General features: G+C 43.3%; 1 protein-coding gene across 2 annotated transcripts in view; it reads left to right on the plus strand.

The window, feature by feature from the left end:
- lsamp (limbic system associated membrane protein) overlaps window positions 1-17,931 on the plus strand; it is a 256,686-nt gene that overhangs the window by 228,142 nt on the left and 10,613 nt on the right. For both annotated transcript variants that reach the window (XM_084674711.1, XM_084674710.1), the window contains one exon: window positions 11,149-11,274. In XM_084674711.1, the coding sequence (XP_084530837.1) occupies window positions 11,149-11,274 (126 nt within the window). The remainder of the gene's footprint in view (window positions 1-11,148; window positions 11,275-17,931) is intronic.

Genomic DNA, 17,931 nt, shown 5'->3' on the forward strand with positions numbered 1-17,931 from the left:
TGCACTGGAAATGCATTTCCTCCAGATATTGTACAGAGCAGAGTGTGAAAACAGTGCAGTGTTCAAATCCTTCTTGTTCTGTTTTGCTATTGAATAAGGCAAACAACAGAACACTCCCAAACGAAATCAAAGTGGACCAGCTTATTTTTCACCTTCATTTTTTTAACAATATGAAAATGTTCCAATTGTCGCTGACATTGTCTTGAGTTAGAGACTGAAGATCGAGTTCACATAACCAAAACTGACAATTTTCCGCTAGCACGGACAGCCAAGCGTAATTGGAAAACAAATGATGAGACAAAGTAAATTTACTGGGGATAATAGAGCTATGGTCTTGGCGGGGTGGCTTCCAGCCGATGGCAGACAGGGTCGTTGAACACGATGAGAATCATAATAGTTCTAGCTTTCCAGTCCATTCCCTTTTGATTTTGATCAAACCCAGTCTGGTCAGTGTTTGGTCATTGAGCATTGAGGCCCTCGTGTGATTGTTTAGTAAGCTTCCTTCGAGCATGTGTTGACTTTGGTGTTCGCTATTAGCCAGAGGATGTCAAAATTGCTTTGAGTGCATGTGTGTGTACATGTGTGTGCTGGTGTGTGTATAAGTGAGTGTGTGTGTGTGTGTGTGTTTGTGTGTATTTTTGTCTGTGGGAGTGTGTGTTATCATGAGCGTGAGTGTACTTTGGTCCTGAGCCAGATGTTAGGAGACCATTGAAATATGTCAATAGGATTGATCTCTGGGTGGGCTTCTATTCCAGCCAGCAGCAGTAAGCTGTTTTTCTTTTCAGTCCTTTTTCCTCTTTTCTTTATTTTTCCAGGCCTCAGCAATGGCACCGCTTTGTCAGCTGATGCTAATCAGGATTGATTTGGTAGATTATGAATTAAAGTCAGCATTTTCTTTGTTGAAGAATCAAAATCATTTCAAATATAACCATTAACAGAGCGGCCATTAGCGCAATGCAGGGGCCACACATGGATAAAGAAATTGTGTGCAAACCATGTTTACAAGATGTGTGTGAAGGTACTTAAAGTGTTCCAATTAAAGTAATCACTGTATTGTGATGTACAGAAGACTGTGGTCTACAGACAGATTAAAATCTCATTTGATCTCATCTCAAACAATACAGAAACACAAATTCAACACATAAACCATCCCAACCTTTAGGAATATAATTGCAGTCCCCTCACCACAGAACCCAGGAAGTGTGAAGTGGAGCTGGAGAGCTTGTGCCTCTGCAGTAGCTCTCAGACTTCTATGACCTTGTTACACAGCACTCTGAAACTCTGAAATACACCATGTTCATGGAGGCAACAGCCAAGGCACAGTACAGATACAAAATCCAATAGAATATGCATCTCAGTCTAGAAAATTAGATTCCTAAAAACTACTGCCTGACAGTGTTTGAGGAAACATGCCATTGGAAGTGTTCTACCCATTTCTTCTCTTGAAGAAGTCAAATCATTATTATACCTGTACTCTACAATTCAGTATTGTTGATTCCCACCCTATGTTACCTCGAAAAACAATTTGAGTTATATATATGTTGATGATTTTTTAAAGAATGATTGTGCCAATGACAGTGTTTACTGTCTCTTATCAGGGGTTATTGGTGCGATACCAGTGATTATAGTTACAACCTTACAGCTTCTAATAGAAGTGAGCCTCTTCATTGCTGTGGCTCATCAAATGATATGGGCCATTCAATATCTCCTCCTTTGCATCTTGTCACAAACCAAAACACCCACATACTGTATGTCATAATACTGACAAACACCGACACAGCCTTCCATCTTTCTTTCTTTCTGTTTCTTTGTATCTTTCTCTCCCACAAACACACATAAAGAAAAACACCCCCACTCTCAAACTCATGAAGACATGCACATTAATACACAAGAAAACACACAAACCGTTCACAAAGATGTGGTATTTAAGAATATTGTGATCCAAAGCACTTACTAAAGAGAGAGTAAAGCCCCCATGCCACTCTAAAGAGCAACTCCTCTGTGTGTGTGTGTGTGTGTGTTCTGTATGGCTGTGTAGGCTGTCTACTTTAAAGTCTGAGCAAGGGAGACGGAGGAGGAGTGACCTTTTAACAATTATCCTGGGACTATCAGAACCTTTCCGCAGTGCCTTGGAAGTCATCTCTCTGCCTCCCACCTCTGCTTCTCCAAGGCTTTCGTTGTGGCTGGCCTATTGTCAGGGATATTGTGTTAGTCTCAGCCTCAGCATGGTGAGTGGGGGCGAACAGTAAAGCTGCCAAAGGTCTGACTCCAACCCTCAGCTCATCGCCCACCCTCTAGGGACAACGGACAGATGTACCTTTGCCCATTACTCCAATGTTAAGGCCGGAAAAAGAGAGTAAGTCAAGGAAGAGAAACCAATCGACAAGCAACCGCTACGCGAAAACGTCGGTCCCCTTTGAACCTTGTAACGAAACCAACTCCTTGATGTTTTAATGAAAGAAACAATTTAGTATTCCTTTTTTTCCCCGCTCGGGTTGCTGCCGCCACTGTTATAGAGCAAAGAAACCCTTGGAAAGAGAGGCATCTCTTTAATCTTTTTTTATGCTCGGTGGAAGAGACGCTTCATGCATTTAAATGGGGCCATCGGAGAGGGGGCCGTCACTGCAGATACATCCAAGGGGGTGCAGGTGAAGGGCTGCCATATTTCAGGGGATAAGCCGAGTCCATGTCCCATCACTCCTGGAGAGCTCTCCCTCCAACGCCACCGCCGCACTCACTCAGCCAGCTCTGTTATGAAGATGGCCTGACTCCGTCCCCTGGCTGTTAGAGATGGTTATGGATGGGAAATTGAACGCGGGGCCTCTACCTGTGCGTGGCGCCGGCACTTACCGGGATATCAAGTGACTGGCGCAGTAACCTCACCCCCCCGCAGCGATTCTTTAATGGAGTCCTGTCACCCATGTCACACTGCTTGCCACCGTTAAACACTTGTCAGGCGAGTGCTGTTTTCTGTTTGGACGCGCAAACAACCCATGTGGGCGGAGCTGCTAGGAGCACTCTCTCCCAGTTCTGTGTCTCTCGCTGGGAGAGAGTTGGTCATGGATTCACCTGTTTTGTCTGAGAGAATAAGCATCAGGACTCGGTGAAGGGAAGTTTTGTTTCCCTCTGTGACCATCTCAGCCATCCAGGAGAAGCCTGCTGGCACTGCCCAGTGGGAGCCAGGACACATCCATCTTCTGCATGGGGAGAACACCCTGGCAGCCTGGAGGCATCCTCGAACGTGCTGGTTTTGAACCACCCCTATTATATTTCCAAAGGTATCCGTCTTTGCCAAATATTCTCAAGGTCAGACCCATTGCTGGAATCTGGTGTACAACACGTTGCAGGGGTGACACAACTTCTTGAGGGTATTGGATGGCTGCATTACGAAAACTCAAAAGATCTTTGAGGCGATTTTCAATGAGACCAAACACAATCTCCTTCAAACCAATGTGTCTTTGATTGTCAAAGATGTACATTCATCTTCAGCCACACAGACAAGACTGCTGGCATACCTGGATGAATTCACTCTGATTAGAGATCTTAACAAGACTGATATCTGAAAGTCAGCTTAGAAGCCAAGTTCAATCTGGGCCTGGGTGTGTCTGAGAAAAATAATTTGTTATTCTCTGGTGTTTTGGGTCATTCACACCCACATCATATTCGACATGTATTCCAAGTATTTCATAATTAAGCATTTTAAGAACCTTCCAATTAATCTGAATAAATCCTGCACCTACAGTACTGCTTATTTTATACCGTCTCAAGCACTGAAAAATATGTGATAGTCACACCGTTTCTTCCCTGCCTTGTTGGCCTCCTCAACAAGGCCAAGAGTTCACACTGACTTCAATGACTTCACACTGACTTTAATGACTTCATGTCTTAAAACACACTTTACTTTTGCACTACATTACAAAACTGGATCTGCACCATTTGTATCTTTTGTAATATTTGTATTTTTATATTGTAAGTTACGGCAACTTATATTTTATTTTATTGTATATTTTATTTTAATTCTAATTCCACTTATAATTGCTAGTTTGTGTACCATTAGTATAGTTAGACCACATATTTAAATGTGCTAAAATGACTAAATGTAAGATTCCTATATGTTTATTGTATGCACCTTCATGCCAAAGCAAATTCCTTGTCTGTGCAAACTTTCATGGCGAATACATCCCTTTCTGATTCTGATTCTGGTCTACCATGGTTTATGGCAGGAATTGAGTTCAGTCTGACATCATTCACAACCAGCTACAGTACCTCCATGATGTTGTGGATCTGATGGAGAAAGCTTGCTTCGGGGGTTTGTCAGTGAATACACTAGTAAATAACTTGTGCTTGTTATCTCTCTACCAGCTGGAAAACACTTTCAAGTGCTCCACTTGGTCATTAGTCTTGTGCTTAAGGCAATACAGAAAGAAAAGGAGAGAAAGGGCGAGAGAGTGAGAGAAAGACTAGCAGGAAAAGAAAGTCGAAGTGGGAAAATGTTTGTGTATGCTCGTGTGTGTGTGTATGCGTGCATGTGTGTGTGTGTGTGTATGCTCGTGTGTGTGTGTATGCGTGCATGTGTGTGTGTGTGTGTATGCGTGCATGTGTGTGTGTGTGTGTATGCGTGTGTGAGCAGTAGAAAGACAACGTGACTCGTGAACATGGCTCTAGTATCCTTACCACCAAGGGTCAGATGCTCTTTTGGCAATTCTCTGCCTTTCAACCAAGGCTGCCAATCAGAGAACAACAGACAGCTGATGGATGCAGTTCACGGACATATCAACTGGTACAACAGGCTGATCTAAAGTCAGGGAAACTCACTGTGTGGGTCATACTGTGCGCCATGTCAGGTGTTCAAAATATATAGTAAAGGCTTTTTAATGATTTTGTGATTTTCTAGTAGTTTGAAACAAGTAGCTTAATAGCTTCCAGACCCCCACCGCCCACCACCATTAGAGTGTGCACTTTACCTAATTCTACAAATTGTAAAGCATGAAAACCAATTACATCTTATCGATTCAGCCGGATCATTGCCAGGCTAACTTACAGGGCATACGCCCCCAGTGCTTTTGGGATGAGGACAAACAATTGGGCAGGTGAGCGTTTCTCCAAATAAGCTGTAATTTAATGCTTGCTTCACCAATAAGACACTGTTCTTTGTGTGTAGCCTTTAACCAATACAGGTTATTGATATTCAATAACACTTTGTTAAAGGGACACACCCATTTCCACCCATACCAGCTTAACATTTTGTCAAACGTGTACATTTTTTAGATTAGCATTTGTTTGCGGGCTGCAGTATGCTTGTTGTGATGATAAGGGGTCAAAATAACATGTATTTTTTGGAATAACATAAAAAAATCTTAGAGTGCGTTTTTAAGCACGGATACAGTACTGTACTAGCCATTGGGGTTTTGCTAAACCATTATGCTAAGAGTAGTTAGACTAGCCCAGATGTAGCCTGTTTATTTATATATTTCTTGTGTAATGACCACATGATAATTATGTTCTGGAATACAATGATACAGTAATAATGGTAGGCTGGAGGATTTTAGGCCTGTGACCCAAATTCACATGAAAGTAGTATATATCCTCAGTATGTTGGATTATAACTTTGTTACAAAGTCTGGTGGGCACAAAAACATTGAATGCAAAATACAGAAGTAAGTTTTGGTAAAGCCTACAAGAAAGAACCTTACAGGTCAATACCATGTTACAGCTTCCGTAACAAAATGATGCTGTATAACAGACAGTTGATTTCTTACTTTTGACAAAAATGATTGCCTTTAGAAGTTCTAGACTTGTATCCAAGAAGGTGTGTCGTAAGTTTCTCAAACAGACACACTCCGCCAATGTTGTTGTTTATTTCCATCTCTTCCACACTTGGGCTGACTGTATACCGGCGTGAATGCACCTCGATATAAGTGCTGCACACTTTCTCTCTTCTCCCATTGTTTTTCACCACTCAGCACCAATTATTTTGTTTGTGTGATTTACGAGCCTATGCCTTCATGGAGACCTGCACTCCAACACTATAACTTCTCATCCTTTCAAAGAAAACCCAGTTTTAATTAACAGAGGTTACAGTAACAGGTTTTCTGAGCTGTTGTTCTCAATAGACCTTAATCTGACCAGCAGATGGGGAGACAGCAGAAGAAGAAGTGCTCAAGAACAAGCAGAGAGAGAGTGTGAGAGAGAGAGAGAGAGAGAGAGAGAGAGAGAGAGAGAGAGAGAGAGGGAGAGGGGGAGAGGGGGAGAGGGAGATGGAGAGAGATGGAGGGAGAGAGAGAGAGATGGAGGGAGAGAGAGAGAGAGAGAGATGGATGGAGAGAGAGAGATGGAGGGAGAGAGAAAGGGCAGAGAGAGAGAGATCTGGCTTAATCTGTCTGACTCCAGAGATCCTCCAACGGGCGTTGGTCTCTCTCACATTCTTTTCCTCCTTTGAAATATCAGAAGCAGCTCGAGTTTAGATCACGAGGATGGACGCTGCCTGGCGGCCATGATTACGTTGGTTGAGAAGCAGCCACTCGCCTCCTTCCTGTCTCCCTGCCAGGGAAGAACAATGGAGAGTGGAGGCGCCCCCTCAGCTCAGCGCCATTCCAGGCTTCTGCAGCTCCAAAACATGATTGTTGAGAAGTGTGCCATTTCTTTTCTGGTCTATGATGCCAGGCTGTCAGGATTTGGAAAGTTACACTTACACAGATGCCTACACAAGCACACACACACACACACACACACGTACTGTATGTACTCACACACACATGCAAGAACCCCCCCCCCCAAAAAAACACACACACACACACATCCTGTTCCCCGTCAGACTAGTTGGCAGCTTCTTCTTGAGGTTGTTTTCCACCATGAGGTGGATCTGGCTGAGTCACAATATTGTGTTTTTGGAGTTGGAGATATAGGGTGACATGTTGATACCACGAACTGAGAGGATTATTGAAGTCATGGGTTTTGATTCATAAGGAAGTTTTGAAACAAACAGTGTAGGAACAAACATGTGAACTACTGTAGTAATCCATTTTGGAACTGTGTGTAAATCTTGGCTTCATTGTTATCATTTATGGAGTCTGGAGTTGCTATTGTTCAGATCAACACATTTTGTCGGGATCTTGTTCATTGAGAATTCAATGTCTGAAAAAAGGCTTTCTCTGTCAATTGGTTTTTACAAGGTTGACTTAGAAGATATGGTACACACTGTAGGTGTGCAGGTAAACGCGCCCACAAACAGAACAACACAACACAATGCTTCCTCCTTTTTTATTCGTAGTAGCTTTTACTGAATTATGGTCACAGTATTTGTGTGTGTGTGTGCAGGTGGGCAAGTAGTGTCTCAGCTTGTTGGAGGCTACATGGCTTATAAAGGATCACTGTTAGATTGTATACTGTGTGTGCATGTGTCAGCAGCATCATGAATATTCACAACCGCTGATGACCTTAACATCCATAATCCTGAAAACTCCCACTCAATTGATGCTTTCCTCCCTTTAAAGCCCTTACATGGGCATGACTACAAGATGTATTTGTTTATGTGGGCTATACGACTCAGGTCTTCACACACTTACACACTGGGACACATACACACAAGCTGGTGGATGGAAACCCACAAATGCTAATGGCTTACATTTACTTTACATTGAATTTAGTTTGTGCGTGTGTGTGTGTGCGCGCGCGCGTGAGTGAGTGAGTCTTATAAATACATACATCTCCAGTTGACCTTAAAGGCCTTAATCCTGAGGAGCCCAACTGAATTGATGTCCGCCCCAAGTTTAAAGCCCTTGAATGGACTAGATTGCCTGGCTGTCATTCTCTCTGTTTCCGCGATAACAGATTGCCTCTTTGGGTCAAGGTGTTCATTGCTCTCAACGCAGCTATACACTTACGGGCTTGTATGAGGACATGTTATGCAATTTTTAAAGGTGTCACTACAGCAACCCTTCAAGTGATCCAGGGACAGTGTTCTGCGTCCTTAAAGAAGTTTGTCGACCTTGTTTTGTGTGTACACCTGTGTTTAGTCAGAAGGTTTCTACACCAATATTCATATAGTCTCTAATGTCCCTCAGCGAACACTTAGTTGTTTTTATGGACAGCTCAGAGATTGAGAGCCTATACTTAGAACAGATTCCTCTAAACAGTGCTGTTATTTCTCTCTAATGTACAAGTATGAAACATGGAGGACACTGCGTAGCAATGGAATCCAAACCACAATAACAGCCTTTGTAGCCTGGGAGTTCTGGGACGAGAACAGTTTGACATGTTGTCTTTGTAGTCATTGAGGCGATGAACATTTTGCATAAATGTCGCGCCATTTTTGCATAATGTGAACGAATCCAGCTGCACGGGGTCTGCCGAAATGTTTGGTGTATAATTGGTGCGTGTGCGTGTCTGTAGCTGAGAAGGGAATGTCTGAATTTGGGCGCATTTATGATAGTAGGAGTTGGAAAAAGAGAGTCACTGTGATAAGAAGAGGGAGAGAGACCAACAGAAAGAGATCATTCAGAAATAAACTATTAGCAAGCTCGTGACTTTTAACAATAAGGTGTTGTTTTTTGGCCTCTTTCTGTGGGACCATATAACGGCTACATTTGAATCATGGCAACATTAGATCTCATGTACAGTGCAAGGCATGACTGTAAACATAAGCATCATCACATCTGGCCCTCAGGGGGTAGTGCTGGACATATGGGTGTGAGTGCCAGCCCTAAGGGAACTTGAAGAAGGATGGACGAGGCTTGCAGAGGATACGAGGTAGATGAAAAGGCTCCTGCTCCTGTGCTTCCTTGAAGTACTCCCTGATGAGACATAACCAATCCAACAATGTTAGAACAGTAATCACCTGAAGGAAATGAGGATGGAAGGAAGGAGGGAGGGAGGGAAGGAAGGATGTATTGTTAGAGTACTGTGCAGGAGCTTCAGGCCAGGACTTTGATCATCTTCTTCTCCCTTTTAGGCAGGGGTTTTCAAGACAGAAAACACCCGGCAACTCTATTGCTCTCTCTCTCTCTCTCTCTCTCTCTCTCTCTCTCTCTCTCTCTCTCTCTCTCTCTCTTTCTCATTAGATTAGAAACCAGATTTTTTATGCTGGATCTTTCAGTGTAATTACACCTTGTGTTTCTCAATCTCTGTATTTCTCCCCTGCTGGCTTTGTGGTTGATAATTAGAGTTGAAACAAAGGTCAGTCTATTTGGGTTGTCATAACTATAATGAATATAATAACCACTGCAATTTAAGCTTAACTGAGGAGGGAGATCATTTGGAGAATCGAGATCTACAAATAGACAACTTCCAAACACTGCAAAAAAAGTGTGCTGTAAACTCATTTTTTTGCAAGCAAAATGCAAATGCTCAGGCAAATCTGTGCACAAATCTCCATTTCAAAGAGCATCTCCTTCCAACATTTGGCCAACATTGTTAACCCATGACTCAGATGTCTGACCTAGCCTGGAACTGCAAGCTTGGGACAAAAGTTGTCTCCTCGTCTTTCAACATCTGACCAATGAACTGAACATGAACATGACAGGGTTATCTGTCTGCCAGAGCTTGTTTCTTCCAAAGCTCATTTTTTATCACCAATGGCGTGTAACTGGGGATTAATGTTCAAGCTCTCCATTCAGCCAATCAGAGCACTGATATTGTTGGACTTGTTGTTTTGAGAGAAAAGCAATTGGATTCCCTGTCACTTCAATCTCCCTTCTATAGGGAAAACATCTTCTCTTTCAGAGGTCATTTTACTCAACCCAATAACTCTGTATGGCTTCATTTAAACTGTTGTTTTGCAATGAAATATCTAGCATGTCAGTTGGTGTTAGTAGAAGGGAGGGAGGGAGGGAGGGAGGGAGGGAGGGAGGGAGGGAGGGAGGGAGGGAGGGAGGGAGGGAGGGAGGGAGGGAGGGAGGGAGGGAGGGAGGGAGGGAGGGAGGGAGGGAGGGAGGGAGGGAGGGAGGGAGGGAGGGAGGGAGGGAGGGAGGGAGGGAGGGAGGGAGGGAGGGAGGGAGGGAGGGAGGGAGGGAGGGAGGGAGGGAGGGAGGGAGGGAGGGTTAAAAAAGACAGGAATTGTCTGTCAGTGAGGTGGCCACGAACATAATAATAACAGAACCCATTTACTGAGGCAAGAGACTGAAGTATTGATTATGGTCGGTCTCTCATTTAACAGCATGAACGACAGAAGATATGACAAGCTGCTGTAACCATATTTTTCCATTTATCTGTGCAGTGACAAGTTCTATCACATCTTCCATACATACTGTATATTCATATTCTATAAGAAAACACTCATAGACAAGGAGGCCCCAGTCACAAGCTGCAGGAACAGAATGTGTTCAAGGAGAAGATTCTACTGAAGGTTATGATTATGTAATGTTAAAGTAATAGCGGGGCCTCGCCCCATTACAGTGAGTGCACATGATTATTGAAGGCTCTCTGAAGTATCTACAAAATGACTAAGATATTGACGTCCTATAGGAGGAGGTACATTGAAATCAGACTGTAGGTAGACTGTTGACTTTCTTTCTCTGTTCCGGGTCACCTGTGGTTAACATCACTCAGATGACAACATGTTGTGACTCCCAGGGCTGTCCATCATCGATCATAGCCGCACCTGCTGTCTCACTTCATTTCATCCCTCGTGCCTTAATATATGAGCGGCCTACACTATTGAAAACCAGCCTCTCGCTTTTAAGTTTAAGTGCCTCTCAATTTTCCTCTGCCACTTGTCACAAATTAAGAGAAACATGTGAGGACTTGCCAGACTGCAGTATAAGAAATCGTGTATTTGGAATTAAAACCTCTAGTGGCAAAGCTGCAGGTTGATCCTTGAAAGCAGTAAGCATTGTAGATATATGGCTACTCATTTAGAGTGAAAATCCTTTATCATGGACACACATGAGATTGCCACTTAAAATTAAAAAGGACTTTCACAAGCCACATGTCGGTTCACGCTGACAATACTGTTCCACTGGAAGTATGTGCTTTGTTGCTCTGGAATCCCTTTTTTTCCATCTGGGCACACAGAAACGTTATGTTCGCCTCAGATTGATTGTCTCTGACCATGATTCTGCTGCTATATTGATAAAAATGACCCAATATCTTCTGGTCCTCGTCTCTCTCTCTCTCTCCCTTTCTTTCTCCCGCTCTCTGTCTCTCCTCCAGTTCCTGCCAGCATTTACAAGGTGTCAGAGGACATCACCGTGAACGAGGGGAGCAACGTGACGCTCAGCTGTCTGGCCGACGGGAGACCGGATCCAGTTATTAACTGGAGACTGCTCAATCCATCAGGTAGGCCTCAGCCAATCAGTTCTCAGGTCAGCCATGTTGTCTTTATAGGGGAAATGTTTCATCATCGCTTGTTATCAATGTCTCTGTTTCTCCTGCCTCGGTGTTGATGGAGCTGCAGTGTGCATGAATGTGTGCGTGTCACAGGGATGATGTGGTCTAGATCCAGGTTCTGGGTGTCTAGAGAAGAATGATGTCTGACATGATCAGGCTGTAACTGACAACACCACCCAAACAGACTTCAATCAGTGCGATAGAGCCACCTGTCTCTCTATGTGTTTCAGTGAAGTACAGTGTGCAATTATCTGATTCAAGACATCTCTTTATTCTGTTTCCCTGCATCCCATCACCAAAAAGAGTCAAAAGTAAATGCATTCTCTTTTAATCCGGGGAGCTTTCATTGAGGTAACAATTGTTTTCATTTGAAGTCACTGTTTTTGCCTTGTTTTTTGTCATCTGGGTTTCCTTCAGTAAAAGAGACATCTGGTTGGTCCTCAGAGAGATGGTAACTTTCTTTGGCCTGGAGGGGGGGGGGGTTCTCTACTGTTGTCTACCAGCAACTCTGCATAGTTCTGTCCTGAAGTGCCATAGTATTATTTTACTGCCGTCACACACTCACACATACGCGCTCTTCCTCCATCTCTCCCTTTTTCTGCCTTTCTGTCTCTCTCTTTAGCACAGGATTGCAGACACACACACTTAAATGACAGCCACATTGTGTGCCAGCCACACAATGCTTCCACTTAGAGCTACAAACACACCTGTGCATGATTACAAGTGACAGGCCCTCAAGAAGTCCACGTTGATCACTCTCTAATAAGGCTCCTGCTACTGTTAACTTTGTGACTAAAACACACTGTGCCCCCACTAGCCTTAGATAGACGTATCAAAAATGAAACCAGGAGGTCAGTAACTCAAATAAAAACAACATGAATTCAGAGGGAAGAGTGAACAAGTGAACTCTATGGAGTTTGGAAGTACGTAGACAAACCGGACCTCATCTTCACAACCATGTCCTTCCACAGCACTGGTGTTTCCACCTGCCCTTTCCTCTCAGACAGAGCTTGAGGGGATCTGCCAATATGGTAAATGTCAGGCCAGGGTCAGACTAAACACTAATGCTCCCATGTCCAGCATGGTTCTGTGCCCCTTATGTGTTCAGACTCTCCGCAGTTACCTCAAGAATTTCCCTTATGAAAAGTCTATCATTGTAGTTGACAAGTGGCACCATTTTGCAGACTCGTTTTAAATAAAGGTCTGCGTAACATTCTTTGCCCTAACGGTTTGAGTGATGAAGTGGCCACTGGCTGCAGTTAAATTGGTATTCCTCAGCGGAGCTGTTTATGTGAGATGTAATAGCTGGCTCCCTTCAAGTGTCTCCATTTATTAGTGATGCACTTGGTTTCTACAGGCCGGACAGAGATATTTACTGGACACCCGTTCCCTCATTTCCTGCCACCTGTCTTGCTGCCTAGCATTCATTACTGGGCATATCAGTTAATCCGTTTATAATTGGGTTTGTTTGTTTTGTAATGACAAGAGGAACACAATAGATGGGTTCAGTATGAGAAGACAAAACATGCATGCCCCATTTCCAAAACACTTTCAGAGAACTCAACAAGAAAAACGAGCAGTCAGACATATAAACCCATGCACACATACTTTGCCAAAATCTAAATGAATACAATATTTTTGGGTGGTGTTTTAACTGGTAGTCTAAAGGGGGTCTATATTGGTTCACATTTTACAGTAGTTTGTTCATACATTTGCCGGTTTTCCCAGATTCGTTAAGAAGCTCTTAACGCTAAGAGCTTCTTATGAAAGTTCGAAAAGCGCTCTAGAACGCTCTTAGAACATTCTTAAGAAGCTCTTAGCGTTAAGAGCTCCTTAACAAATCTGGGAAACCCGGCCATTGACAGTCTCCTTCTCTAACCAGTTCCAGACATAATCACTATATTTTGGGAACTGGTAGGAGGACAGAGACAGTCAAATGACAAATGAACACAGTTTGACTGCTTGTCAAATTTCCATGGTTGCCTACTAGTTCCTTTAAACAATAACTTAAAACTGATAGTCCCAATGGCATTTTGTCTTATTGGAATGTGGGTTTAAATTTGAATTATTTAGATATGTCAGATTACTTCTTTATTGGGCCCATATGCTTCTCTCCCCAATCTAATATAAATTGTTTTATTTCGAAATGTATTTTGTGGTTTGGTACATCAAACATGCCTTTATTAAGTTACTCCCTCTTTTGATGACTCAGTCTGAATGGTGACATCAGTTCCTGTCAGTTCCTGACAGCTGCCTCTGTGTCAGGGTAAACCTCTCTGTGCTCAATCATTAGAAATGCCACCTGATTTAGGAAGTGCAAACGATACTGGAGCAGAGAGGATAGATGTGAGTAATAAGCTATTTAGAATTCTCGTCCATTCTTGCACATATTTAAACAACCTTTGCTTCAAAGTCTTTGGTGTATTGGCTCCGAGGCACAATGGTGGCTCTGTATGAAATATAAACAAATAAACTGGATAGACCTAAAGATCAAAGTGGTTGTTTTCACACTCATTTCACAGTTCTCACTATTAATATCCATGTAAACATCTAATTAATATCTATCCCATTCGAGTTATTGTGGTACTATATTAACTTAGTTGTTTTCATCATGTGTGATGTCATGGTCTAAAATGAGGTTGTCACATTAGTTTTTTGGAAGTGCTCATAAAATCTTCATTTAAGTACCAATAGTAGTGGCTTTGTTCAGCTGAAACACTCAAGAGGATTGGAGAATGTAAGATTTACAAGCTTAAGAATAACTTGGTAGCCTCCCCTCACACAGCACATGGCTGAGTTTCTGTTCTTCATTCTGAACATTTTACATTGGTACATTACATTGCACAAGGCCAATTCACATTACTCATTCATGACATACGTTTTCTGATGAGTCATCTAGATTTATATTCTATAGCCTTTCTATATTCTATTCTTCTAACTGTAAATATTGTATATCTATAAAGTGTAAGGGCTGTAGGTGTAATAGCTAAGTGGATGAAGTAGAGGGGCAGTTGAAGGCTGCAATTGTAAGTAAAAACATGTTCTTAACTTGCTGGGTTAAATACAGGTAAAAAAAGAAAGAAAGAAAGAAAGAAAGAAAGAAAGAAAGAAATGTAGTGTGTTGCAGATACTTAAATTATTTCAAGGCAGAAATCTCCTTTGAGATCCATAAAGTGAATTGAATTGACTACAAACAATAAAAACTAGCCAAATGTTATTAAAATTATTCAAGTATTTCACCCAAGACTGTTTCGTAATCAAAGCAATCAAATAACTGAACACAATATGGTGAGGTGAATGAACACTTATACTTAGCTTACAATGTCACATCCTTTCTGAGAAATTCTTGTGTTCAGCAGCTATGTTGGATGTTGTTGCTAGGATCGATTGAAAGGCCCAGTGGTGGGTTGCTTGAAGGGGGGTGGGGGGATCAATCAAGCGAGGAGATGGGGGTTGTGTTAAGTTCTGCAATCACACACACTCACAATAACACACATGCGCTCCGCACTGTTGTTTACTTCTCCCTGTGTGTGTGTGTGTTTAAAGGTCGCAGGCGAAGAGACTCCCAACTGGGCGCGTTCAGAAGGGAAATAGAACTATTGGTCAAGCAAGGAATTTCTTCCTGTACGCTCCCCGGATCACTGGGATCGGAGTCATGCAAGGATGAAAACTACACGGCCCTTTGGCGCCCCTCGAATTACACACCACATGGGGGGAGACAGGGCTCTGCACGCTGGCTACGGAGGAGGGGGGGGGTAACATATAAAGAGGAGACTTTGAGATTACACAACCTTGGGATCGTAGAAGAAGAGAGAGAGATGTTAAAGTATGCAAATAAGAAGTCTCATTAAACGTGCAATCACTCACATCATTGGGTAATTCGGAACTTGCAAATGGTTAATTAATGTTAAATTATGCATTTGAAGTTCTCCCTCCCGACCCCACACCTCCATCACTATAACATGGTTTGTCAGGCATTTAGTGCTGGAGGCGAGATAGAGGCTGTGCTCTGGTGTTCCACTGCTAATGCTCACACACCTGGACAGTAGAAAGACAGAGACAACCATATATTGCTCTCACGCTTTCCCTCCCAGTAGGTGCAAAAACAACATATTTCCAGTGCTTTCTCCACATTATGGAGCGTTTTCATTGGAAGTACCGAAGCGTGTACTCTGACAGCGGCGTTGCCTTGTGGCAGTTACTTTCGTCAGGTCATTTCCTGTTTATTACCTTTGTCTCACACTGATGACCTCACGTCCTGTCTGCTCCCGTGTCTCAAAGACAAAAGCAGATGGAATCACCTGCAATATAACAAGAGTTACACCGGCACTCACTGACTTTGAGAATGTTTTTTGTTTCTTTTTTGGAGTTGCTTATGTTGATATTGATTATAAGGCCTGTGTGGTGTATGTGGGGAGAAAAACAACCAATCAGAGAGGAGCTAGCGGAGTTGTGGGGGGTACTTTAGACATACCCTGCTAACACCCATCTTCCGTATCGGCTTTTTTCCCAGACTGGACTAGACAGTCACCCTCTGTCACCCTGTGCCATCTGCCCTCCCCCCATCTTTCTCTCCCTCTCTCTGTCTCTATCTGTCCTTGTCCCTCCCTCTCCACCTTGCCTGCCTCTTTCATCTGTCCATCTCTCTGTCCCTCTCACTCTTTCTCCCTCCCTCTCTCTCTGTCTGTCTGTTTTTTTCTCTCTGCCTCTCCACTAGAGCAGGGCAACAGCCACTTCAGTACCCCTCCATTCCTCCTCTCCTCTTCCCCCTTCTTCTGTCAGCTGTGAGATTGAAGAAAGCTCATCCCTGAACAGACCAGAGAGAGTGAGAATGAGTGAGTGAGAGAGAGAGAGAGAGAGAGAGAGAGAGAGAGAGAGAGAGAGAGAAGTCACATAAGGTCTCTGACTCACATGGAGAAGGGAGATAGGAACTGAGTGGTTAGGGTAGTGCTGGAGCTAGTGTGTGTGTATGCCTGTGTGTGTGTCTTTGTGTCTCCCAGGCAGTCTGACTGAAGTGTGCGATGTGTCCCTACCAGCGACTCTCATGTCCTGTCCATTACCTTCGCCTTGATTTGTCCGTGTGACACATATAGCATCTGCTCCTGGGAAGAGGCTAACAGGGCCCCCCAGAACAGACATCTGGCTCCTAACTGGACTAAGGCCAGCTCTCTGTCACTGGACATGCTTCCTGCTTCTCCCGTGATTTCGAATCAGTTTTGTGTTCAGCCTTCACTTCCCTGGGTGTGTACTCTGCACCTTAAGACTTAACGTGAGACTGTGAGACGCCATCTCCTAAAGGATAACACCCACACGCACTCAACACACATGCACACAGGACCACACACTTACATGTGAAATATGCACGTGTTGTTGATGTGCGACACATTCCTCAGCCTCCAGCTTGCTACAAGCTGCTTGTGTTCACACATTCACTGTGAGAATGACTTAAAGGGAGTGTTGACCTTGTTGTCCTTCACGAACACAGAGAGAGCCTGTCCCTTTGGCTGGAGCATATCTGGAGATACACGTGTAATAGTTGAAAGCTCTTCCACTGTAAATACAGGCCACAGATTGAGGGTAATATTAGTTTGTTTTTACCGTGTCAGATTCTTAGAGGCAGATTTACCAAACTAAATGGAAACATGTGAAATATTTGTTTGGTTTGGTTGAGTTTAAATCTTTTTTTTTTTTCTCTTTCGAACTGCTCAAAGTCTTATATGAAGGGGAAACGTAACGCTCGTCTCACTGTTTGCTCGGCCTACGTTCTCCCATACTCGGGATCGAACCCGCCACCTCCGGCATCCCGAGCACAACCACAACCAACTACGCCAACGAAAAGCTAGAGATTTACTGGCGCCAGTGGCCTGTATACATACCTGAGGAGTGAGTTTAACAGATCTACACCGGTTACACATGCTGTTGGGGTTTTAAAACTTAACTGCTGGGGGAACCAAAAGAAGGATAAGAATCCACCCAATGTGTTTAAGCTTAGTGGTTTACTGTGTTTCCCCACTAGGAATGTAAGTTAATGAGCTAAAAGTGCAGTAGTGATAATTATGTATCGTAGGTCACCCTGTCATAATTAAAATCAGACTACAGTACGTCTTCCTCCCTGACAGAGAGATAGACAATGTGGTGTTATCCCCTGATGATGCACGTGCTCTTCATGCAGTCACTTAGACAGAGTCAAGAAGCTTTGTAGACAAAGGAGCTAAATGTCGCAGAGCCATTTGCGCTTGTCCCTTGTAAGTTTTAGAAATCAACTGCTTAACATAAATTAGCATTCACCATATAAATGTAAGGTTTCACACAGTGGTGAAGTCGTGCTCATAAATGATGCATGAGAGTATGCAAATGAGCATCCAGTTGCCGACTGCAGTTGCAGATAGTTAGTTCTGTGTCTCATTCCAATGTCTCATTCTGTCCCCCTCTCTATATTTCTGTCCCTCTGTTTCTCACTAATGTTGGCCTGCAAACTTGGCACCCGTAGTCCTCCATGGATCCAAACACAGGCTCACCTCAGCAAGCTTTCTTGTGTGTGTGCGTGTGTGTGTGTGTGTGTGCGTGTGTGTGTGTGTGCGTGTGTGCAATGCCAGCCTCACAATG

Source organism: Hypomesus nipponensis, chromosome 15, assembly GCF_054491055.1.
Source record: "Hypomesus nipponensis isolate SF chromosome 15, ASM5449105v1, whole genome shotgun sequence".
In the NCBI taxonomy this organism is placed as follows: domain Eukaryota; kingdom Metazoa; phylum Chordata; class Actinopteri; order Osmeriformes; family Osmeridae; genus Hypomesus; species Hypomesus nipponensis.